This window comes from Gnatocerus cornutus, chromosome 7 (assembly GCF_029298725.1).
Source record: "Gnatocerus cornutus isolate USDA-ARS CGAHR chromosome 7, icGnaCorn1.1, whole genome shotgun sequence".
Classification (NCBI taxonomy): Eukaryota; Metazoa; Arthropoda; class Insecta; order Coleoptera; family Tenebrionidae; genus Gnatocerus; species Gnatocerus cornutus.
Genome location: NC_142239.1, coordinates 17631239 through 17655975, shown reverse-complemented (window position 1 = coordinate 17655975; position 24737 = coordinate 17631239). Strand labels below are relative to the sequence as shown.

Here is a 24737-nt window from a genome sequence, read left to right as displayed (position 1 = left end):
AGTCAAAAAGAGGATCTTATGAAAGCCAACCAAATAAATAGAAATAAGAAAGGATGGCATAATTAACATAAAAATAAAACCAAACGAAATGACAATAATGAAAATGAAAAACAAGATAAAAGATGCTAAAGAAAACCAGAAAAAAATACATGGAAGAATAACATAGAAAGGACGAAGAATAATAAGAAATCAAAAAACTAGCAGTCACGTCGTATTTTTTTGCCTCATCTTCTGAAGAATCTCCAGCAAAACTCGAATTAATTCCAGCAATGACACACTTGGAAAAACTCTTCGTCATGAATTTATGAATTTAATAAATTTCCTGCGTCACATTTCCTCGAAGCCCCCACTGAATTAGCACAAATGAAAATGCAACAAACTGATAAACTTCTTATCTCTTTAGGTGTGGACAACATTGTCGCAAGCTTCCATACCATCTCGCATTAAAAATAAAAACTTTACAACTCGCATAAATATTGTCAACGCCTCCATAAGATGAAATGACATAAAATTCGGTTAAACGTTGGATAAGTCGTTGTAAAGTGGAACTTGCATCGACCGCAAAGAAAATGTTGTGTAGATAATAAAACTGTAAACCACAGATTTACCGCTAATTATTTTTTAAATGGCTGCAGACATCGAGTTATGGTCGCCATAAATATGAAATAGACGAGTAAAGGTAGATGAAATTTATTTAAAATTTATTTTTTAACTGGCGAAGGCAAGATAGTACAGATTCTCGACGGCTATGAGAGCCCATGTGTCTGAATCTACATAGCTGGGTTCTCGGACTTCTGTCGCAGCATCCCAGTCATGCTCCGGAAGGCCTTTCTTGAGGTACGCGATTATACCTCTTGGAACTTCTTCGTCTTCGAAAGTGAACAAAGCGTCGACGACCGCCTTTTTGATGATTTCAACTTGATCGTCTTTCAAGTTTTCTGATTTTTCGACGACTTCGACCTGGAAATCATCATCAGCTATTGAAACACGACTCAAAGAGACTTACGTCGATATCACCGTGGAAGACTTTGGTGGTGTGGTTTTTCCCGTCGGCACCAGGAGATATGAAAGTGTACTGCGCTACGTAGTCTTTTTCGTCGAAGACAAAACCTGTTTTCCCGTTTTTGATCCCTGTGAAGATCTTGTAGGCTTTGGTGATGGGCAAACCCTGGAAGTACCACTCAAACTGCGTTTCTCCTCATCAAAACTCACCTCTTTGTGGTTTGTCACAACTTTCAGTTTATTATTCGTGGCGATACTTCCCCCAACTGTAATACCTTCTTTGAGTCCCACTTCTGCTAACTTATCAAAATCTTCTTTGGTCAACGTGGGCTTCGTGACGCTTTCCTGAAACACCCTCTTAGCTTCGAAGCATTGACACTACTAGAACAGCATTACTCACTTCGTTGACGGGAAACGTGATGGTCATCGCCATCGCCTCCTTCAAGTTACCATCTTCATAATTCTTCCCAGAGGACACGATCAACGAAACGTTGAGATTCCGCTCCTCCACCAATCTTACAAACTCTTTCAAAGTTTCAAAGTTTGTGACGTTGTGAGGATAGGCGGATTCCTCGAGGGTCTGAAATTTCTTCGTTTATTGATGTCACAGTGATGGATTACTCACTTTACGATATTCTGAGAATTCGTATGTCCCCAAAGCGTAAGCGAGGAGGCACGTGAAGATGAAAGTGGAGGTTCGGATGGACATTCTGACGGGTTGTGCTCACGGAGATGACAGTCTGGCGGTTTTATTTAATGATTATCACAGGGTCAAGGTTTGGAAAAGTGGAATAAATATGTTATATAATACAGGTCAGAGGAGCTGACCTGGGTGATAGTCGTTTTGTAATTTTTGGGGGCAGATGGACATAATTATCGGGCAGTAATGGATTTAGATTATTTGGTGGTCAAAACAACGAAAATATCAACAACCGGCGATTATTATTTATTGATGGTTTTATTTTTCTACAGTTTTTTCTTTCTTTTCATGCTTTTTCAGTCAACTATATCTTTTTTTATCTAATTTTATCTAGAATTTAAATCTAGATATTGTGATTTGATTACTTCATTTCTACGATGGTCTAAATTTCGTTGAACTTTCCCTTATAATGCGCTGAGTTTTCGTCTTTTTTTGATGATTTTATCTAATTTCAGTTTCTTTGATGTGTTTAATTATTGTTAAATCTTTTAATCTTTCTTGGCTTATCAGTTTCTCAGCCTATCACTTTTTAAATTGGATAAAGATTGCTGAAACTTTCCAACGTGTTGGCCAAATGTTCCTTCTTACATTTGACAAGGGCCCAAAGTATTTACAGTCTTATCGGTAATCCAACGAACTCTTCAGGCGCGTCCATCCTAAGACAATATTTGAAGAATATTTTTTATCTCAAAAATTGTGTTCTAGTAGCAAATTTTTTTTTCAACTTTGAGTTCCAATTTCTCAACGAAAAAACGCATTGAAGTGCGGGTTTACAACAATAATTTTGTAAATTTCTGAAGAAATTATTTTGAATAATAAATAAGAACATTTTTGATCACATTGTGTAAATAAACACATTAAAAGAAGGTCAATGATTAAGTTTTGTTGATTATTAGAAGACAAAAAATAGGATAAAATAAGTTAAAGTTAGCAGGTGTCAGAGGTCTAAGACCTTGCAACGAAAAGACTTTTGATAACACCTGCTGACTTTGTGATTAGAGTGATTAAATTTTTTTTAATGTGTTTAAAAAGATGAGTTAAAAATATACAGGGTCCGGCAACACTTGTGTCCACCCTCAAAATCGTCTTTAATTTTAAAGATAAAAATTTGAAATTTTGCATACGCTCAACAGTCGACAAAGCTCTAGAAGCTGACGCAAACATTTGTTTTTTATCACTGATAGTTTTGGCGTCGCGACGCCTTAAAAATGTAATTTTTAGTTAATTGTTGGGGATTGTAATATCAACCCCTAATTTAATTTTTTTCCAATATAAATGTGTTAAAAATATCTGAGTTGTTATTTTAGATTCAATGCAAATTGTCTTCAAAATTTGAGAGAAAAATGCTGTTTTATCAAGTTAGTTTCCAATTTCATTACGGGGAACTACGTTTACACCCATCTGTCAACATCTTGTGTCACAAATGACATCTATCCTTTGGCTCGCTTTAGATTGAAACAAAAGTCTTACTTGGTGAAATTGTGGCTTTTTTCGATGTTAATTAACGATTTCTGGTGTCCATAAAGTGCAACATGCCCGTGTTAATCAAAATTAACCTTTATAAGAGTGAATGAAGTGACTTGTGTAATTTTGGTGTAAACGTAGTTTGCCGCTGCGCTGTCATAATTTTGAAAACTAACTTGATAAAACGACGTTTTTTCGCAAATTGTAAACACAATTTGCATTAGATTTAAACAAAAAACTCAAATATTTGTTTCACAGTTATGTTGAAAAAAAATTGAATTCGCGAATATTTCCGCAAAAACTTGAAAATCGCAAAAAATTGTACTTCTTAGGCGTCGCGACGCCATCCAAACCGTGATAAAAAACAAATTTTTGCGTCAGCTTCTAGAGCTTTGACAACTATGAGCGTATGCAAATTTTCAAAAATGTAACTTAAAAATTAAAGACGATTTTAGGGGTGGACACAAGTGTTGCCGGACCCTGTATAAGAAACAAAACTGGGCAAACATTTAATTTCTATTAATTGAGGAATTTAATTTTCAAAACTCAACCTCAATGTTTTAATAATAGACTAAAACAACTCTGAAAAACTTAAGTTTTCTAGAAAAATTCGTGACAAATTGAAGAAATACGAAACTCCAATCAAAGAAATTAAAAAAAAACAATTTTCCGTTTATTTTCAATTTTTAAAATCCATTCGTTACCTTGAACCAGTTTATCTCCATTACATAAGTTAAATTGTTGTTTTCTTCCATGATCCCACTTCTCAAGTTCATCACAGGTTATGATAACCCCCATCTGGAACTTAATAAATTCGCTTAAGACTAATCTTTCACTCATCGTCCCTCGTTCATCCCGCGAACATGTCCCTCAAACTCCTCCTTTTCATCGGCTTGATGGTGGTATCCACCATCGAAGCTCACAACTTCTTAAAAAAAGCCCACCAAAAAGCCCTGTCGTCCCTCGACTTCAAACTACCCCAAAAAGTCTCCAATCATGTCCGTAGACGAAGAGATGTTGAAGACAACAAGACTTCTGATGAAGATGGTGATCTGGTTGAACTAGCTAAATTCTTTGTAAGTTAAAATGGGGTAATAGCAAACGAAGATTTTTATAATAAGAGTTTAGATGGCGGTGGCATGGCAGGAGAGTAAGTTAGAAACCCTTGGAGGCTTCCTTGAAGAAATGAGTGACTCGGATACTAATCTAACGATTGTTGCGTGGCAGAGAGTGTTAGATGGGGAAGGAAAAATCGCGGAATTGCGTACCATCCAACTGGTTATTCCTCCAAAACCGCTAGATCCTAACGCTCCTCATAACATCGTGGATGATGATGATGATGATGACGATGACGACGATGACGAATATCAGCTCCCACATGATGATATTGAGGAGATGAGAGAAACGTTTGCACCAATGGAGGCACTTGGTATTCCTGCTAGTATCACTTACGAGAAATTTGATGGCGATGGAGAACATGAAGGATTGATCTATCTAGACTGTGATGAAGTCGTAAGTACTCAGTACGAAACCACTCCATTGGTACTACAATTATTTTAGTACGCCCTAGTAGACCGGTTTGCTCTGTACAACAAAACGGAAGTCGCTGACGAGAAACATGTGACCGATTTCATTACCAACCTTAAGCCAGGGTTCTTTGGGAAGCCCTCAGTTTTGAAGTACGACGTTGATTGTCATTTGATACCTGACCAATCCGTCATTAAACCACAATATTTGGTACTAAATTTACAATGAAAAGGAAGGAAATTAATTTGATTTTATAGGGTTACGTAATTGAGAACTATGAAGCCACCGATAAGATGCTTGCAGAGGCTCCACAACTTGCCGCCGAAGTTGCTTATCAATATCCACGAGAGGAAATGGCGAAGCAATTGGCCATTCGGTACAACAAACACTATCCGGAGTACAAATGGAGAGTTATTCTAGATCCGGAATATTTCTACATTACCAGGGATGTGATGCTGTTTTTAAGTTATGACAACTTCGATTTTGATGAAAATAGCGACCTTGCTTTCCTTGTGTTTGGGAATAAGAAAGCTTCGAAATGATTGTACTATTAGGTGTAAATAAACGATAAATTAAAATGGCTCAGAATGTGTCGCACCTTCAATGTCTTCATCAATTTTAAAAGAGAAAAACGATGGTAAAAACCACATCTTTGTATCTGTCGTAGTTCCGGAGATATGGAGTATCCGAATAATCCGGAAATCCGAAATTTCAATCGCTTCTAATTTAGTTATTTGTTGACGTACGTGAAAAATTGAAAGATTTTTATATTCTGTATAAAATTTTGCGTTAAATCAGCACCAATAACTTAAGTTTGCTCCAGAGATAAACGATGTATATTGATCGAATAAGATTTTCAGAGGTTTTTTCCAACTTTTTCAACGAACTTTTTCGGTGCGAAAACTTTTCAGTTTACGTCAGGCGAAAAAGCAGTTCGATATCTATGAACTAGTCAAATCTTAGATCAGTAGGTTAAATCGTTTTCGAGTGGCGGCAAAAAACAACAAAAATTCAAAATTTTTGCTTTCTGGCGACAATCCGAAACTTCAGTCGCTTCTAATTCCGATGTTTGTTAACATTTGTTGTTAACGAAAAATTGGCACAGTTTTGGTTTTCGTGTAAAATTTTGCGTTAAATGAGCACTAATAACTAAAGTTTGCTCCAGAAATTAACGAGATATTGACAGAATTAGTTTTTCAGAGGTTTTTTAGGTAATTACCAAACTTTTTTGTTGCGAAAACGACGATTAATACCTATTCAAAAAAAATTTAAAATTTGTACCCTCGGCATCAGTCCAAATTTGAATCGCTTCTAATTTGGTTACTTTTGGTAAAAAATCGGCATAGTTTTAGATCCTGTCTGAAATTCTGCGTTAGATGAGCACCGACAACTTAAGTTTGCTCCAGAAATAAACGAGCCATTTTTAGCGAACGTTTTCCATGCGAAAACTACGATAAATGTCTTTTAGTTATACATCAATAAAAAAAAATGATCATCGAATTTTGGATATTTGAAGCCGGATTCTAAGCAACAAAGTCGCGAGAAAATCGATGCCAAAGAACGCATTTTTCTATCTAATTTTAGTTTCGGAGGCATGAAGCCTTTCAGAACTCAAAATTTAATATCCCAAATTTTAATCACTTTTGATTTAGTTATTTGTAGACCTACGTTATAAATAACATATGTTTTGAATTCTGTATGAAATTCTTCGTTAAATGAGCACCAATAACTAATTTGCTCCACAAATAGAAAATAGAAAAGTGCTATAAAGCGAATTTACTAAATTTGGAAGTTGATGACCTATGATGGACTTGAGAATGTAATAATAAATTAAGATAGTGCGATGATGTAACAGGAATCTAACAGAATCATGTTTTTTTTTCTATCGTTCCATAATTGTATCAAGAGTAGGCAACCAGCAATTATTAGAATAAAAATTGAGCCAAAACAACAATAAATTGTTATTAACAAAAAAAAACGATTTGACTTGAATTTTTGTAACTACTAGCACAACTTGCACAAATACTCGATTTTGAATCATTTTTTTCTAAGTTTAATTAATTTTAATTAAATTCCGCTTATAAAAAGTGTTCAAATATCAACTTGAATTGGCCCGTGGTTGGAGTGTTTCAACTAATTTAGCCTTGCTGACTCTAATTGTGTGGAATTTTAGTAGTTAAATTCGTGTCTCTCCACTTTTGTCCTCTAATTAATTAAAATTGTATCTATTTTTTGATTTAAAAATTCGTATTTGCCCCCTTTTTTAGAGAAGTGGCGCCCTCTGACTCAACCTATCCCAATCAGCCGGCACCTCGGCCGGTAAATCAGTTTCTTTTTGTCTATAAAAGTGATGTGATTGACATTTTCTATCAACAAATTTTCATCACGATTGTTGTTATTTAATTATTACAAACCCTGTGGTAAGTCCCACTTACTTATAATATTTCTGCGTTTTTCCAAGTTTGGTAACTGAACTTAATCCTCATCCACAACCCGGCTTTAATTAAAATACGCCGCAGGCTTGTAGGTCAAGATTTGTCTATGAAAAAAAAATCATTTTGCAAAAAATATGTATCGTCCGCTCACAATTCGCGCTCGCTTCTTGTTATTCAGGGAATTTCGAATGTTTTGGCGAGTTTTCCGTAAAAGTCACACGAGGGATGGCTCTACCGGTTGTGCGACCATGTGATCGCACCCCTGTCAATTACCGAGGGGCTAAACTCCCTTGATTATTATGTAATTGGTGTGTTTGTGCCCGAATTCGTGTTTTTGCGATGTAAACAATAAATAGAACCTTCAAACTGGCAACAAACCCCTCCTTTCCCTAAGTTATATTTAGAACATCCAACACAGTCTGGATAAAGTCCCAAATAAAAAACAAACTTGCAAATCACCAACACTTATTATGCCTGCATCCAGGACATGAACTTGTTATCTTTGGTAAAACCGCTACAAACACAACTTTCTATTGATTTTGAGGTTATTTTCAGTGCTGTGGTCGCAAAGCTATGCAAAGTCTAAACTTGGAAGGTCAGTACACGAATGCTAATGGGGCTACCAACGCAGAAAGAGTTGTCATACTTGACGCTGGAGCACAATATGGGAAAGTCATTGATCGCAAAGTCAGGGAGTTGAATGTGGAAGCCCACATTTTACCACTGGACACTCCAGCGTTTAACATCACAGAAGGGGGCTATAAGGCTGTTATTATCTCGGGAGGACCAAGTTCAGTCTATGCGGAAGATGCACCTAGATACGACGCTGACATATTTCGAATAGGTTTACCAGTTTTAGGTAAAACCAAATCTCAATCTTCCCTTCCTAAGTTTTCATTGTAGGAATTTGTTATGGAATGCAAATGATGAACAAAGAATTCGGCGGTACCGTCATCAGGAAGGAAAGCCGAGAAGATGGTCAATATAATATAGAAGTTAATACCAAAAGCATTTTATTTAAGTAAGTCAATGGTGATAATTATTGGGTAAAACGTGATGTAACAACTTTATCAGTGTCTAAATTGATCTTAATTGCGTCTTTGTAAATTAACGTTTATCGTGTTTTCTAACCCCGCGGTCAAGGTCGTCAGATTATGTAAATTATTGTCATCACCCCAATTTTTCAGGGGTCTGGATAAAATCCAAACAGTATTGTTAACCCACGGCGATGCCCTCGACAAAGTCGCCGAAAACTTCCGACCCATCGCCCAAAGTTCTTCATTTTGCGCCGGCATCTGCAACGAGAAACTTCGTCTCTATGGTCTCCAGTTTCACCCCGAAGTCGATCTAACTGCGAACGGCAAAACCATTCTTAAGAATTTCCTCTTCGACGTTGCCGGTCTCACCGGCACTTATACGATTCCCACTCGCGAAAAAGAATGCATCAAATACATCAAGAGCACCGTTGGGAACAATAAAGTCCTTTTGTTAGTGAGCGGCGGCGTCGACAGCACTGTGGCGGCGGCTCTGTTGCACAAAGCGCTACGTCCCGACCAAATCATCGCTATTCACATCGACAACGGTTTCATGAGGAAGAACGAAAGCGAGAAAGTCTACGAGTCGTTACAAAAAATCGGTTTGAATTTGAGGGTAGTCAAAGCTGCGAGTACTTTCCTAGAGGGTACCACGGTGGTTCCTGTAGATAAACACGAATCGACGTTACGTACAACTCTTACGAGTATGTTGTGCAAGACGTGCGATCCTGAGGAAAAGCGAAAGATCATTGGGGATGTTTTCGTGAAGATCTCGGATGAGATTATAGCTGATTTGAATTTGAAACCGGAGGAGGTTATACTGGGACAAGGGACTTTGCGACCGGATTTGATAGAATCGGCGTCGGCTTTAGTCTCGGCGAAGGCTGACACGATCAAGACTCATCATAACGACTCGGAAATGGTGAGGAAGTTGAGGACAGAAGGCAGGGTCGTGGAACCTCTGAAGGATTTCCACAAGGATGAAGTCAGAGTGTTGGGACGCGACTTGGGGTTGGCGACAGAGCTCGTAATGAGGCACCCTTTCCCAGGACCTGGCTTGTCTATCAGAGTCTTGTGCGCGGAGGAACCCTACATGGAAAGGGACTTCTCCGAGACGCAAGTCTTGGTGAAGATCATCGTAGAGTTCGATCAAATGTTGCAGAAAAAGCACGCGCTACTGAATAGGGTAGAGGCCGTGACGAATAACGACGAAAGGTGAGGATTCTTTTGTTTGGTTGGTAGTATTTCTTTGTTTCCTCAGGATTCAATTACGAACAATATCGAGCAAACAAAAGCTCGCGGCGACTCTTCTACCGATACGAAGCGTGGGCGTGCAAGGCGATTGCCGCTCGTACAGTTACGTCGTAGGTATTTCAAGTGAAAAAGATCCCGACTGGGACGACCTCATGTTTCTCGCTTGCCTTATCCCAAGAATTTGCCGAAACATCAATAGAGTTTGTTACGTCTTCGGCGGCCTCGTCAAAGAACCGATCATAGACCTCACCATCACATACCTTACTAGTAACGTATTAGCGACTTTAAGACAATGTGACGACGTTGCCACCACGGTAAGTTTCACTCTTAGCTACATGGAAGGTTAAGAAGGGGGCTATCGGTCTAGATCACGAAGCCTTCGATACTGCCTTCCTAGAGCAAAAGTGTTGAGAGAACAGTCTCGAGTTTTTGGAGCTTAAAATCGAGGCTACATCTCAACAAACAAGTCGTTTTTGGTGTGACTGGGATTTGACTCGGTTTGTTTTAGGTGTTACAAAACAGTGGTCACATGAATTCAGTGAGTCAAATGCCTGTGATTCTGCTACCTTTACACTTTGATAGGGACCAGGCATTAAGAATTCCTTCTTGTCAAAGATCTATAGTGTTGCGACCGTTTTGTACACGCGACTTTATGACAGGAATGCCTGCAGTACCTGGAAAACAACTGCCTTGCGACGTGAGTCAAACCTCTTTCTTTGTCGTCATTCTACTGTTTTTCTCACAGGTGGTTCAAAGAATGGTCTTAGAAATATTACAAGTTCCGGGCATTTCTAGGGTCTTGTATGACTTGACATCTAAACCTCCAGGCACAACGGAATGGGAATGATAATCAACATTGGCATAAATTATTAACTGTGTAATTTGTTAGTATGGACAGACTATAAGAAGGTTTCCTGTTTTATTCTTTTAAAATATATTGTATATGGTTGTTGAAAACGGCGACTGTGTTTTGTTACGATTTGATTTTAATTAATACACTTGGCTCAAAAAATTTTGTATTATGTTGACTGTGCACTTTTTTCCAAGACAAATTATTATAAAAACATTGTTATCGCGATTATATGCTATGGAGTCAGTTACTTTTATATATTAAATTGGCAAGTTGCACTTTATATTTAACTTATTTTATTTCTCCTTGTGTTAATAAAAGTCAATTCTATTTGACCGGACTTTTACTGTTTTTCAAACCATATTTACCCAAAGTTGGTCGTTTTATTATTTGTACTTCCTATTTGTTGTTTTTCATTGCGTAACACTTTGTTGTTCCTTAATAAACATGATAAACAGACGACTCGGCCTCCGTTAAATTATCAACAAAAACAAAAGGATGTGTTTTTTGTTAAACACGCGTGTGAAAACATCACAAACTAATAATTAGTTTAAAAAACCCGCTTTCTCGTAGATTACAGATCGCGAATTTACCCACTTTCGCTTATCAACCCTGCGATCTGATTGGCCCGTCCTCGTTGATTACAGATCGCCAAATTACCGACTCTCTTATCGGCAAATTTAGGTTACTTAACCTCGAATTCTGCGAAAATACCACTAAAATCTCGCTATGAACTCTGCTCGTATAATTATCCGGGCGTCCCCTAAACACTGGCGCTGTTTCACTCTTAGGTAACCCCTAATTTAACTTTTTTTCGATTCTAACCACGCTTTTCAGCGCCTCACTTTCACACCCCGAGGCTCAGCCGGCTCCCCCTGAAAAACTAACCATACCGCCCCCAAGCAACGTCGATAAGCCTGTTAGTCCAAAAATCGAGAAACTTGTCACAGAAATCTCGCAACTTAACCTATTGGAAGTGTCTGAGTTAAGTGGGGCTCTCAAGAAACGGCTGAATCTTCCCGATGCTCCAGTTATGCCCATTGGGGGCTTTGCAGCTCCTGCGGCCGCGGAGGAAGAAGATGAGAAACCCAAGGCAGTCAAGACGATTTTTACGGTGAAGTTGATGAAGTTTGATGAGAAGCAGAAAGTGGCGCTGATTAAAGAGATCAAGAGTTTGTTAGAAGGGATGAATTTAGTGCAAGCGAAGAAGTTTGTGGAGAGCTCTCCGACGGTGGTTAAGGCGGATGTGACAAAGGAAGAGGCGGAGAAGTTGAAGGCGGCTATTGAGAAAGTCGGAGGCACTGTAGAAGTGGAATAATTGTACCTCATTGTGAGTTTTTAGTAAATAAGTTGATTTTTAGAAGAGTTTTCAAATTGAATCTTCCATCTCCTTCTCCGTTTAAATACTTCCATTCAGTTTAAACTATTTTTTCTAAGAAAAAAGTTTATTAAAAGCATTATACACAGTATAAAGATACATAAATCGGTACAAAAACTTCACGGTTCGGCGTGCACTTTCCTATAGCAAATATTCTTGTTGTCACACGTAATTTCTTGTAATTCCGTCATGGAGTTCCTCCACTGGTTGTGGCAGATCGTCCCATTATTCAGTAGAAGAGTCTCTTCATTTTCGCTCTCTTTTTGGTTGTCTTCTAAAACCTTCTCCATCTCCTCCTTGGAATCAAAATACTTAAAATCATTGTCAAAAACGCCCCTAAAAACGAAGACGACTTCCTCCCTCGTGTTCAAGAAGTACAGCGCTTGTTTCCGGATCAAAAACTCGTTGATTAGTGCTGAGATTCCCTTGGCTGCTGTGAAATCCGCCCCCAGGATAAACCTGCAGTCGATGGCCACCGGGAGGTTCTTACAACTGCTCCCTGCTTTTTCCACGCTGGTTTTGATGAAATCGACAGCTGGGAAATAAAGACTGTTCCCGGGGGTGATCATAATGTAGTCGATACCATTGGAGGTCTGGAAATTACAATAAAGACGCGTGTTTTCGTACTACTGAATTTTACCTTCATCTTCTCGACGTGGACAGAGGGGCGCGCTGATGGGTACAACAGGAACATGATGTTGATTCCCACCCCTACAAGAATCCCGTATTCCACCCCGATGGCTAAACAGAAAACGAACGTGGCGCACGTCGCGATCAGATCCTTTTTACTGGACCTCCACATGGGTTTGACCACTTCATACTCGATCATGAAGATGACTGCGCTGATGATAACAGCAGCTAAAGACGCCTTGGGGATGAACGCGAAGTAAGGTGTTAGAAAACCGAGAGCTAAGAGCACCATAACTCCCGTGTAGATACCACCAAGAGGCGTCTGGACGCCGCTGGCGTGGTTCACCGCAGATCTCGAAAAGGACCCAGTGATGGGCATGGAGGAAAAGAACGATCCGAAGACGTTACACATTGATAGAGTGAAGAGTTCTTGAGTGGCGTCAATCATCTGTCCGCTTGCTACAAAGACAGTTGAAGAAACGAAGAAAAAGTGTGAAAACTCACCGAAAGCTTTGGCGATGGCGACGTTGCCTAAGACTCCTATCACTGGGACTAGAACTATGGAGGTTCCCAGGTCTGATACCATCTCCCCCAAACCCACGGTGCGGTTATTCAAGATTGTTTCGAAAGGTGGTGGTTTGAACTCCGGGAGTCCGGGACGCACGGTTCCTGTTAACCGGAAAGGAGACCCCGGCCCTTTGGTTTCGTAAAAATAAGCAATTACTGAACAAGTAATGACGACTAATGCGTTTCGAGACGTGGAGATCAACCACAGAGCTTTGGCAGTAACGCGCTGTTTTTTGGTAGGTTTTGTATCTTTGGAGGAGACTTTGAAGTCTTTGAGTTTCTGAAAATAAAAAAAAACGATAATACAGGAAATAGATATATTTAGACAGATAGGGACATCCCCCAGGTACTAAACAAATTTTGCAACAAATTAGTAACCGCCCCCCCGAAAGCGTTGTCTTGGGTAGCCATCGCGAGCAAAGCCGGGGCGTTTAGAGCGACTCCTGGTGCAATTCTACGGACGAGGGCCTTGACAGACTCGACGAGTTCTTGTTTTTGTTCTTCTGTTAAGTCTTCTCGGATCACCTCGATCAAGGACTTGTACTTATCCTGTCCATGGAGACCGGCGAAAACAGCTGCAGCTGCACCACCTATTGTATGAACGATGATTGAGCAAAATCGTGTGGTTTAGAGGTTAAATTTTACCTATCGCCAGTCCGCGGGGGCCCCCTAGGAGTCCGCCTAGCAAAGCACCAATTCCGGTAATTGCAGCCCCTTTGAAACTTTCCGTTATGGTAACTTTGATGTTTTCGTGTTGGGAAAAACGGGCCAGAAAGGTTAACACTTCAGAACTCGCGAGAGACATGGTTGCTAATGGGGAGTGAATCCCCTTGCTATCTAATTGTTATTTAGATCATATTTATTATTGAGTGAGTTAGATATAATTTGGGACGAGATTAGAATCGATTACTACTAGCTAATAAAACTAGATAATTAACTTAAAAAAAATGGTAAAGACGGTGTTTATGATATGTCGAGAAAAAAGTCCACAAAACATGCACCGAAGAAAAAACTTAATGTAAAGAAACTGAAGGAAATACGCACGCTGACGAGTTTAGAGAAGATTAAATTTAAGGAAAGAAAAAGTGGGAAATCTTTAGAAAGAAACTGAAGAATCGGAAGACCAGAAAATTCAAGGGAATCTGAAGAAAATCCAAATCGGGAAGAATTTAAAGAATCAGATGATACTGAGAGATCTCGTGATTGTTATCAGTCGAATTTGATAAAATTAGGAAAAAGCCTTCGCTGTCACAGTAAATGTTTATAAAAAACAGTGTTAAATTAACAAAAATGGGAAACTCACCCTCATTGCCATCAACACGGCGATGCAGACAACCCCCAGACAAGAGTCCGGCAGCTTGGTCTCATGTAAATTCTTAAAAACTTTGGTAATGGTGTCCAAAAACCCGGACGACGAAATCTTCAACCCCAAGAGACTCTTAAGTTGAGAAGTCATAATTATCACAGACGTTGCTGAAGTAAAACCGACTGTCACTGGTATCGAAATAAAATCGATGAGAACTCCTAAAAAAACAACGTTAGAACGACATTTTTGGAGCTAGACGCTCCTACCTAAATGTAGAATCGACATCAGGAGCTGAACCACCCCCGTCAAAAAACACAGAAGAATAGCATAGTCAGTGTTGCGCCCCACGATCTGTTGGTACGTCATGAGCGCCATCAACGCGGTGGGTCCGATGGTAATATCCTTACATGTTCCAAAAATGGTGTAAATGAAGCAGCCCACGAAAGCGGAGTAGAGTCCGTACTGAAAAACGAAGACAAAAAGGGTAGTTACACAACTAGAAGGTTACCACTCACAAGTACCAAGGCTCTTAAAAAAACTCTTCACGCTTGGTTTCTTCAAACCTACCTGGGGCTCTAATCCCGCGAGAGTGGCATACGCCAAAGCTTGCGGCATCACTGTCAACCCCACAGTAATCCCAGCAATGGTATCACTGATGAACTTCTCCGAAGTGTACTTCCGCCCCCATCCCAAAATCGGGACACGCTGGAGGAGCGTGGACTTGACCAACTTCGCGATGGACATTTCTGGAACTTAACAGTTTTTTTAGTTTGTGTGGCTAGATAACGGCTCTGGCGATACGTGACTGCTTTTTTAATGTTTATTTTTAGGGATTGACAGGAGAAAAGTGAAATTTGAGTGCGCAACTTTCACTTCAATGAGGTTAAAGTTCGGGTTTTGCGTTGGTTTTGAAGGTAGATGAAATGTGTCGGTGCAAGTGTGTGGGAATTGTACGAATTGTGATATGGTCAAGGGGAATGACCCGAGTCTACGCGGGAAAAATTGATAAAATTTGCAAAACATTGATATTGGTGCGGAATTTGACCGTGATTTTACTCAAAACATTTTTATGAATCAGTGTCTAGACACTGCGGCGCGTTCCAAACTGCAGAAAAATCGAAAATGTCATTATTCAGAAGAATCAATCAAGAAACCATGAAAAAGAAGAATCTGAACAGTCCGAGCATTCAAAATTTTACGGAAAACAAAAGAAGTTTGAGAAAATTTAAACACACCTAAAAATGAAATTGTGATGACGAATCAGAGAAAACTGAAATGAAAATCATCTGAGAGTGAAACTGGGGAATCTGAAAAATCCCATAAAACGATCTGAAACTCCACGGAATAGAGAAAATCTGAGGAATTTGTGGAGTTTGAAAATGATAAAATAAACAGCGAAAATCAAACGAACTAAAAAAAAAGGGATGAAGAATCAGAGAAAACTGAAATATCGGGAAGCGTAAAGAACATTAAATGGCAGAAAATCAGGAATTTGACGAACTGGAGGAAATTGGGGCATCTGAGAAAAAACCTGGGGAATCTGAAGAATCCGATAAAATCATTTAAAACTCCATAGAATAAGAATTTATGGAATCTGAAAATAATAAAATGAACAGCGAAAATCTAACGAATCAAACAAAAAATTGTGATGAATCAAAGACAACTGAAATGTCGGGGAACGTAGAGAACATTAAAAAGCACAAAATCAGGAATCTTACGAACCGGAGGAAATTGGGTCATCTCAGAATAAAACTGAGGAAATTGAAAAATCGGATAAAACTATATGAAACTCCACAGATTAGAGAAAATCTAAGAAATTTGTGGAATCTGAAAATAATAAAATAAATACCGAAAATGCCGGAAAACGTGGCGAACAATAAAATGCAAAAATCAGGATTCTAACAAACTGGAGAAAATTGGGGTATTTGAGAAAAAAACTGAGGAATTTGAAGAATCCGATAAAACAATTTGAAACTCCACAGAATAGAGAAAATCTGAAGAATTTGTGGAATCTGAAAATCATAGAATAAACAGCGAAAATCTATCAAATCTAAAAAATGTATTGTAATGAAAAATCAGAGAAAACTGCAATGTTGGGAAATCCAGAGAACATTAAAATGCAGAAAATCGGGAATTTGACGAACTGGAGGAAATTAGGGCATCTGAGAATAAAACTGGGAAAATTGAAAAATCCGATAAAACGATCTGAAACTCCACAGATTAGAGAAAATCTGAGGAATTTTTGGAATCTAAAAATGATAAAATAAACAGCGAAAATCTAAAAAAATAAAATTGTGGTGAAGAATCAGAGAAAAAAGAAATGTCGGGAAACGCAGAGAACAATAGAATGCAGAAAATCAGGAATCTGATGAACTGGAGGATACTTGGGTATCTTGAGAAAGAAACTAGGAAATCTGGAAAATCCGATAAAACAGAAGTCAGAAAATCTGAGGAATTTGTGCAATATGAAAATAAAAAAAAAACAGCTAAAAATCTAAGGGATGTTGGAGGACTTCGAAAAATGGGCAATCCAAGTAATTCCTAGATATCATAGTTTAAGATCAATCAAACATCAAAAAAACTGAAGGAAAACAATTAAAAAACTTCAAACTCACGATGCGGAACCCAAATAAAACGAGACAGCAAAAGAAAACATTAAAAATCCTAGAATAACAACAATTTCGTTTTTTTTTTATTTTTTTAAATTAAGAAAACCCCTCGCAAATTTTTCCCCACTCACCAGAGAGACAAAATGCTTCCGCCGCTTCGCACTTTACAATTAATTCGAGAATAATTATAGCGACATGACAGGCTAATAATGACCAAATCTCCCGTTTTATCTAATCAGATTTTTATAACGACCACAACTGACCCAACAATTCTGTTAAAAAGTAATGTAAGTCAAAGGAGCAAACAAATAACGTACCAATTTTTGCGCACTTTAGCGGTCACATAAATTCAACACTACCAAACAAACAAGAACCAATAGAACTGCACGCTGAACTGCCAATGACTTAAAATTAAGCGATTTCAAATCACGTGCAATTAAGTAGTTTATCCCTTCTCTCTTCTTCATGGACCACTTAAATTAAATTTCTTGAGGTGTTGGTTTTTTGTATTTTGCTCGCACGCTACGAATGTTAAAATGTGTAAATATTTATTATTATTTATTTTGTTGGAAGATAATTCGTGATATATTTTATCCTTGAATGATGTGTGACTAATCGACGTAAAATATTAGTTTTTTACTGAGTTTGCAGTGTTTCACAACTAGCGGGAAGTGTGATTTGATATCATAACATACTTAAGTAAGAAAAATGGCCGAAAGTACTTACCACTGACGAAACCAGAAGTTATATTAAAACTTTTATTTTCTTCATTTCATGCTTAGCCTTAACCCTCCACATTTTTAAGGCCAATTCTTATCACGCCAAATTATAGCGTCTAAACTGATAACACCACTCTCTTTAAAGTGCTCACTTTACTATAATATCTAAGAATAATAGACTTAAGTATACTTAAAAAATTTACTATTACAATTATTTACAGCTGTGTTGTATTTTTGTCGATGTTGATCTCCACATCTCTGGCCGTCGCGGAAATGTCATCTAAAACGTCAAAAACGTTATCAGTGCTGCCACCTACAAAGATCGATAATATGTAGACCAATCCGAGTACAACTCGGCCAGGGTCGGTTTCAGGACTAATTACCAAAGTGTCAAGTGCATTTCCGTTCCGCTACCGCATTAGGAAACGGATAATTGAGTATGAAAGGTTGCGTGTTGAAATCACAATTTTTTGAATTAATTTATTACTAATAAAATGTTTTTATTAGTTTATTATCTTAATCGTGTTTTTTTATCCGGGGACTGATTTCTGCCCAGACATAACTCGATAATTTCAGTTTATCTGCAATTACTCAGCAATTTTAAAGTCCGATTATCTCGCCTTAGTCCGTTCCTGTCTTTTAAAAAATTACCAACCCCGAAGAAAATTGCGTAAACTCTCCTCCGTTTCGGCCACCTTCGCTTCGCCTTCAGTCACTTTCAGCACCATTTTCGCGACGGGTTTTTTCGGCCGGTAGAACACCACTTCCTTCTTCATTTTCTTCAAGTCGGAAATGCACGCCGAGAGACACTGAAATTGTGCAAATTAGAGAGAAATCAACTTCCGGTACACTCACTTTTGCCCCTGTAAAATCCATTTTGTTTATTCTTTGGCAGTCGAACACCACGACTGTATAGCCCCCACTTTGGAGCTCTTTGTTTTTCAAAATCTTGTCTCTGATGTGTTCCGCGGAGGGAAACAAAATGGCGGACGTTGGGGTGATCCTAAGATGGCCGTTCTGGAATTACTTTTGAATTTTTGAAATTAGTTCGGATTTTTCGTTACCGTTTTTTCGATTAGGATTTTGGGGCGCGCCGCAGTGTACAACAGGAAGAGTATGTCGATGCCGACGCCCACAAGAATGCCGATTTCGATGCTCAGTAAAAGACAAGACAGAAGAGTTATATAAAACGGAACCAAATCCATTTCTGAAACAAAACCACTGAAATGTCAGTCGAAATTTTCGTTATTTTTACTGCTAATCTCCCAGATCATCTTCATAAGAGTCACCTCCACCATGAAAATGACCGCACAGATAATGACCGCCGCCAGCGTGGCTTTCGGGATGTACGAGAAGTACGGAGTCAGAAAAGTCAGTGCTAATAGTACCATTCCACCTTAAGAAAAAAAAACAATTAGTCGTATATACAGTGTGTTGATTTTTACTCGTGTAGATCCCGGCTAAAGGTGTCTTCACACCACTCGCATTGCTTAGTGCGGCTCTCGAAAACGACGCGCTGATTGGGTACGACCCGAACAACGAACCAATGAGATTGCACATTCCCACTGCGATCATCTCCTGGGACGCATCCATGATTTTTCCTTTGGAAAATGCTTTGGCTATGGCTACGTTGCCGAGGATTGCAACGAAAGGAACGACGATGATGCCGCTTCCTAGTTCTTTCATCATGTTCATTACGCTAACGGTGGCGTTCCCGTTGTGGGCTTCCGCTACCGGGTTGACAAAACTCGGTAAACCTTCAGGGACTTGGGCTAAAAACATGACCCAATCAAACATTTTGGTAAATTAGGCGACCACATACCCACAGGTCAATGAAAAAGGGACTTTTTCCGCGAGGAGGTAGGCGCCAAGGGCGCAGATAACCACAACGAAGGCGTTCCTCGCGACTGAACAAAACCAAATTAGTTTTTTCACTGGGGAGGTAGTCTTAGCGGATTTGGAATCTTCCAGCGGGGGAGCGCCAAAATCCTTCAATTTCTATGGGAGAAATACGGGAATCTCATCAAAATACCGATAATTACCCTCATTAATAACAAGACCACGCAGCAGGAAAACCCAAGAATGGCGTCCCATTTCTTCGTCTCGGTGATGTGCCAGAAAACGTTGCTCCACACCGAACTGAAGGACTCCGCTGAAAATTTCAAACCGAGGAGGTTCTTAACTTGCGACGACGCGATTGTGAGCGCGCCTGCTGAGGTGAACGCCGCCACCACGGGGGTGGAGACAAAATCAACCAGGAAACCTATAAAAACTGTTAAGAAGAGGAGATTAAAAGAGTTGAGTTCAACCTAGGTGTAATCCTCCGCAGATTAACTCGATTATTCCTGAGAGGAAGCAGAGTAGGATCGCTGCTTGTGCGTTCCCGTACGTGACGCTGTGGGTGAAAGTAAATGTAAGGAGCGACACCAGGGCTGTGGGGGCGATGTTGAGCTCGGGGATGGTGCCGAAGGTAACGTAGATTATTCCGCCGAAGAGGGACGAGTAGAGACCGTACTAAAAAAAAGGGGGAAAAGTTTTATTGTTGCGCATTGGTGGTGGAAATGAGGCTGTGCTTTCGTAATTATATCAGAGGCGCCCGGTTTTACATAAAAAAAAACAAGTTTTTGTTTAATACGAAAACGGATATTAAAAAATAGATAATTTAAGACAATAAAAATGCTGTAATAACAATGGCGGAACTGGGATTCATAAATGTTTTATTGGAGAGCTCTTGAACGACGCGTCGCGACGCCAGACTGTGGATTTAAAAAGAGTTTAAGCTCATCTGAAAAATTCTAGGAGTGTCTAGAATATTTATACAGAGCCGGAGAATTTGAGAGATTATGAAAAACATTGAAAGAAAAATTGTTCGAAAATTTGAGCGCAAATTTAAAAATGTAGAGAAACTACGAAGATAATCTACAATCAAAATTTAAAGAAAACAGAAACTTTAAACAGAATCTAAAAAGAATAAAAAAATCAGAGGCCAAAGAAAATTCAAGAAGAATCTAAAAATACTAAAATAAATTAAAATTTGGACAATAAAAAGAAAATTCAACAATAATATTTACTTAGCGATTACTAATACTAAAATCGTGAAAGTTTTATAGTCCACCCACAATACCACGCTCAAAGAATGCTTGCATAACTAACTTATAGGTAGAATAATTTTCATGATAGTTCGACCTCGATTATCTGGGTGAGTCGCAACCGATCATCTGCATTGAATTATTATTTTTTAAACTGCACTTATAAGCTTAGATTTAACATGTATTTAAAAAAATGAGACACCTTGCTTTATTTTTGTTTACTAAATAATCTCATTTTTGTACAGTAGAACCTCGATTATCCGGGTGCAGATTATTTGTACTGCGGATTATCCGTGCAAAAGTGTGTATCCGTGCATTACAAATCTAATATCTACTGTTTCGTATTTTTGCTTCCAAAGTATGGAGACTGAAAATTTGTAATTTCACAAGTAATGGTTGGTGTAGTTTAATGACATTTTAGCTAGTTCAGAGAGCATAAACAAAATTATGATTAACGAAAATGCTTGAAATAAATTCTATTGCAAAGAAAACCATCATGATTAATAAAAGTAAAAAAATTTAGTGGGAGACAAAATTTTGTTTACTAATTTTTAATAATGTAATTACTTTTATGTAAAATATCTGGTAAGAGTTGATTATTTAAATTTCTTTTGATATTTAAAATTGTTACTGTTAAGATGATGAATTTGGTTAACGTTTTTCTATATTTTGAATTAAAAAAATGTTCCAAAAAATTCTCTCGTCTTAAATGCATGTTTATTTGTCAATTCAATTATACGTGTTTTTTGATTATCCATGCAGGCTCTGAGTTTGTACTGTACTAATTATGTCGTTTCTATTCAAATATTGCACGCTCAAGTGCTTGCTAATGCGAAATTTGCAGGAAAAATTTTGCGATATCATAAATTCCGGAAGTTCATTAGGATATACAAAGTATCTATTTTTTTAAGTATTATGCGGCCAAAAAGGCTAAAATTTAAGTATTTACAGTAGACTCTCGATAATTTGAAGTTCAAGGGACGTGGCAAAAGTTCAAATTATCGAGTTCAAAATATAGTGTGATTCAAATAATTGAGAGTGAGAAAAGAAAAAATTCAAATAAACAAGAGTTCGGAAAGGAAAAATTATAGTGTTGGTGGGAAAAAATTTCTCGATTTTACTTCAAATTAACGAGGGGACCAAAATACATTAAAATTGTTCAATTTATCGAGAGAAATCGAGGGGACCGGTGGAAAACTTCAAATTATCTAAAAATTCAAATTATCGAGGTTCAAATTATTAAGAGTCTACTGTACTACAAAATAACATCTGGAAAAATACAGGTATCCCAGAATTAGCGAAGGACCACATATTTTAACTTCCAATCTAAAAGTGAATTCCCGGAAAAAAATCTCTTTAGATTGTAAAATTTACGAGAATTTAATGTTTTCGAATATTTATTGTTAGTTATTTAGCAACATAGTTAGTGTTATTTAACTTATTATGGCTCTAATTTAAAATCTCAGTGTAGAAAATTTCTTTTCGCAGATTCACTCAGAATGCAATAAGATAATATTAATAACACTTTCTGCCCTGTACGGATAATCCGACGCCCGAATAATCGAGGTCCTACTGTACCGTCATTTCAAGATCATATCGAATTAGTATTAGGTAATCGGGGAAAACCAATAATTATTCTGTTAATTCTATTCTTTTCCAATTATTCTCACGTCCATTTGTAGAAATTATATACCTATCTCCACCTTTGGACCAATAGCAATGTTTACCCAAGAATTATCAAACCTTCGCCAATTCAATTCGCCTTTCAATTTCATTAGAATTTATTCACTAAACTCTTGTTGCAATTACTCTACTTGACATTATTATGTCAGTATGTTTTTGGGTGGCCCAACCTTACTACACACCCCAAAACATACTTTTCTTACATAATATGTAACACTTAAATTTTGCTCAGTCACCACATGTAAAATAACTCTAAGAACAATTTTACTTATAATTTTACCTTGGCAGTATCATGACCGGAACGAATGATTTATTGAGCGAAGGTTAAGGCTGCGGACTTACCTGCGGTCCTAATCCTGCTAAAGAAGCGTATGCTATACATTGCGGAATTAGAGTGAGGCCGATGGTAATTCCTGCCACTAGGTCCGCTATGGCTTTCTCGAAGGTGTAGGTTTTGGACCAGGTTAGCACAGGAAGTCCATTTTTCAGGCGGTCGGTTAGGTTCAAGATCATGGCAAAAAAACGCTCTAGAAGAGAGTAAATTAACGAGTGAATCGCATTGATCACACTGCAACCACTGATTTTTTCCGTTTGCTTAAAATTATTTCGCTTCACAGTTTAAAAAAGCTTTTAACGTTTTAAGTTCATTGTGTCAAAATCAGTAAATCTTTGAATCTGAGAAATTGATTTTAAAAATCTGAGTTCCGAAGACAGAAATTTTAAAATGGAAAAGCTCAGGACCTGATTGAAAATAATCATTTTTATTACAAGTACTTAAAATACAGTTTTTTCGGACTAATCGTTGCTGTTTACGGACGAGAAGTCTGTAAAAACTTTTTAGCTAGGTGTTACGAACATTTTTTTAACCTCTCAAAAACAGATTCAAACCTCATCAGAATGTCAAAAATAATCATATAAAATAACGTTTTTTGCATAAAATACAGAATCCTGAAAAAAATACCGAAAACACGAAAAAAAAAGTGTTAGATTTACTTACAAACCTAATAATTTATTGTTATTGATGTACATATTAGATAAAATAAAGTTGTTTGATTTTAGTATTGGACCACCATTATTTGTCATAGCAACTCTTGAGTCCGAAAAAGACTCATATTAGGGACTTAAATGAGTCTGTAAAATACCTATTTTGGGAGCAGATACTAAAATAGCTATTTTTGTTACAAGTACCTAAAAAATACAGGTTTTATGGACTAATCATTGCGGGTCCGGTTAGAGAAATTTTTTAAGTACGAGTTACAAACAAAATTTTTTATTTAAAGCTCCCAAAAACACGCGCGTTCAAACCTTTTAGTATGTATAATTAATTGTTTCTCGAAAATTGTGCGCTTCAAATTTTACTTACTGTGCCACATAGTAACCATCAAATTATTTAAAATAAACACAAAAAAAATGTGTTTTTGTACATAAAATGTAGATCCTGAAAAAATTACCGAAAACGCAAAAAAAAAATATAGTTGTTTAATTGTTATATTAAACCACTATGCTTTGATTAGCTGTTATGACAATTTTTTGAGATTGAGTCCAAAAAAGACTCATTTTGGGGAGCAGATACTAAATACAGTTTTTACGGACTGATCGTTGCTGTTTTAATATGAGTCCGTAAAAACGATCGAAAACGCGAAAGGAATTGTGTCATATTTACATACTAATCAAATAATTTATTCATATTGATGTACCTATTCGAATAATTGTTTAACTGCTTTATTAGATGTCATGGCAACTTTTTGGGATTGAGTACGAAAAAGACTCATTTCAAGGACTTAAATGAGTCGGTAAAAGAGCTGTTTTTGGTACCGCATACTAAAAACGGAATTTTCATCTTAAAAATTGTAAGAAATCTCCGAAAATCTGAGAACTGGAGATTTAGAGATTGGTAAAATATCTCCTAAAATTTTCGAATCCGAATCCTGAATTTCCCAAAAAGAGAATATTAATTTTAGTGGTTTCAATGTGATCACCGTTTTTAGGAAAATTTTCCAACTTTACTCTATTACGACAATGAAATGCTAATATCTAAGAAAAGGAATTTGTGAAAGGTGGTAAAAACAGTCATGAAGGACTAAGATTAAGAACAAAAATGAGATTTATTAATAATACCACTCGAGTACTCACACTTTTAATTAAAAAACTTGCACTGGTAACTTCTCAAACGAGCCGCTTGCACCACAGACACGTAGTATCACTCAACACCAATTTACCACTTATAACAACAAATCTAATTATCGCAATATCGCCAAGTATGAATCAGTAGCTAAATATTATCACCGACTTGGTTGTGAGCTTCCACCTCTCGCACCACCCAAACTTGTCGAGAATTTATAACACCACGATGAAGGTTTCCATTTATTTTGCGAGCACTGCTAGTCACACTCAATGTATTTTGCCATCAAAAACGATGCAATTATTGTAGTGTGATTACATTGACCAATGGCCTTCTTCACTAACAAGGTAACGAGTGTCGTGCTCTGG

The 24737-nt window shown here is 37.7% G+C and overlaps 6 protein-coding genes across 8 annotated transcripts; 2 read left to right on the top strand and 4 right to left on the bottom strand.

Moving 5' to 3' along the window:
* Positions 1 to 674: 674 nt before the first annotated feature.
* On the bottom strand, positions 675 to 1739 carry LOC148171912 (uncharacterized). Its single transcript, XM_088041183.1, has 5 exons — positions 1628 to 1739; positions 1403 to 1582; positions 1213 to 1347; positions 1007 to 1168; positions 675 to 960 (listed from the first exon to the last, which is right to left on the bottom strand). The coding sequence occupies exons 1-5, from the start codon at positions 1709 to 1711 to the stop codon at positions 709 to 711; spliced, it is 813 nt and encodes a 270-aa protein (XP_087897309.1). The 5' UTR covers positions 1712 to 1739; the 3' UTR covers positions 675 to 708.
* Positions 1740 to 3981: 2242 nt separating this feature from the next.
* bur (GMP synthase burgundy) lies at positions 3982 to 10639 on the top strand. The gene is made up of 27 exons (XM_088042379.1): positions 3982 to 4242; positions 4295 to 4678; positions 4727 to 4903; positions 4951 to 5230; positions 5280 to 5330; positions 5361 to 5422; positions 5554 to 5625; positions 5657 to 5760; positions 5880 to 5895; positions 5987 to 6022; positions 6075 to 6160; positions 6210 to 6285; positions 6443 to 6484; positions 6549 to 6600; positions 6867 to 6879; positions 6961 to 7084; positions 7155 to 7158; positions 7221 to 7264; positions 7343 to 7436; positions 7485 to 7521; positions 7573 to 7633; positions 7684 to 7987; positions 8032 to 8149; positions 8316 to 9377; positions 9424 to 9730; positions 9925 to 10113; positions 10162 to 10639. Exons 1-27 carry the CDS (start codon positions 4030 to 4032, stop codon positions 10261 to 10263), a joined length of 4110 nt encoding a protein of 1369 aa, XP_087898505.1. The 5' UTR covers positions 3982 to 4029; the 3' UTR covers positions 10264 to 10639.
* Positions 10640 to 10871: 232 nt separating this feature from the next.
* Positions 10872 to 11629, top strand: mRpL12 (mitochondrial ribosomal protein L12). Its single transcript, XM_088040700.1, has 2 exons — positions 10872 to 11057; positions 11104 to 11629. The coding sequence occupies exons 1-2, from the start codon at positions 10996 to 10998 to the stop codon at positions 11582 to 11584; spliced, it is 543 nt and encodes a 180-aa protein (XP_087896826.1). The 5' UTR covers positions 10872 to 10995; the 3' UTR covers positions 11585 to 11629.
* Positions 11630 to 11692: 63 nt separating this feature from the next.
* LOC148171908 (sodium-independent sulfate anion transporter) lies at positions 11693 to 17646 on the bottom strand. Of its 2 annotated transcripts, none has more exons than XM_088040695.1 (7): positions 17483 to 17646; positions 14715 to 14899; positions 14414 to 14609; positions 14145 to 14365; positions 12779 to 13121; positions 12285 to 12733; positions 11693 to 12237 (listed from the first exon to the last, which is right to left on the bottom strand). In XM_088040695.1, exons 2-7 carry the CDS (start codon positions 14889 to 14891, stop codon positions 11764 to 11766), a joined length of 1860 nt encoding a protein of 619 aa, XP_087896821.1. In that variant the 5' UTR covers positions 14892 to 14899; positions 17483 to 17646; the 3' UTR covers positions 11693 to 11763. The 2 variants fall into 2 exon arrangements, with proteins under 2 accessions (XP_087896821.1, XP_087896822.1); XM_088040696.1 differs by lacking the exon at positions 17483 to 17646 and adding an exon at positions 17074 to 17269.
* Positions 13137 to 14132, bottom strand: LOC148171909 (protein Nazo-like). Its single transcript, XM_088040701.1, has 2 exons — positions 13487 to 14132; positions 13137 to 13431 (listed from the first exon to the last, which is right to left on the bottom strand). Exons 1-2 carry the CDS (start codon positions 13644 to 13646, stop codon positions 13163 to 13165), a joined length of 429 nt encoding a protein of 142 aa, XP_087896827.1. The 5' UTR covers positions 13647 to 14132; the 3' UTR covers positions 13137 to 13162.
* On the bottom strand, positions 17556 to 24665 carry LOC148171907 (sodium-independent sulfate anion transporter-like). 2 transcript variants are annotated; one of them, XM_088040697.1, is made up of 12 exons: positions 24381 to 24665; positions 22590 to 22774; positions 19785 to 19989; positions 19518 to 19738; positions 19302 to 19473; positions 18921 to 19247; positions 18731 to 18871; positions 18540 to 18682; positions 18331 to 18492; positions 18131 to 18284; positions 17695 to 17755; positions 17556 to 17640 (listed from the first exon to the last, which is right to left on the bottom strand). In XM_088040697.1, the coding sequence occupies exons 2-12, from the start codon at positions 22758 to 22760 to the stop codon at positions 17592 to 17594; spliced, it is 1806 nt and encodes a 601-aa protein (XP_087896823.1). In that variant the 5' UTR covers positions 22761 to 22774; positions 24381 to 24665; the 3' UTR covers positions 17556 to 17591. The 2 variants fall into 2 exon arrangements, with proteins under 2 accessions (XP_087896823.1, XP_087896824.1); XM_088040698.1 differs by lacking the exon at positions 17556 to 17640 and having other exon boundaries at positions 17661 to 17755.
* Between the last annotated feature and the right edge of the window lie 72 nt (positions 24666 to 24737).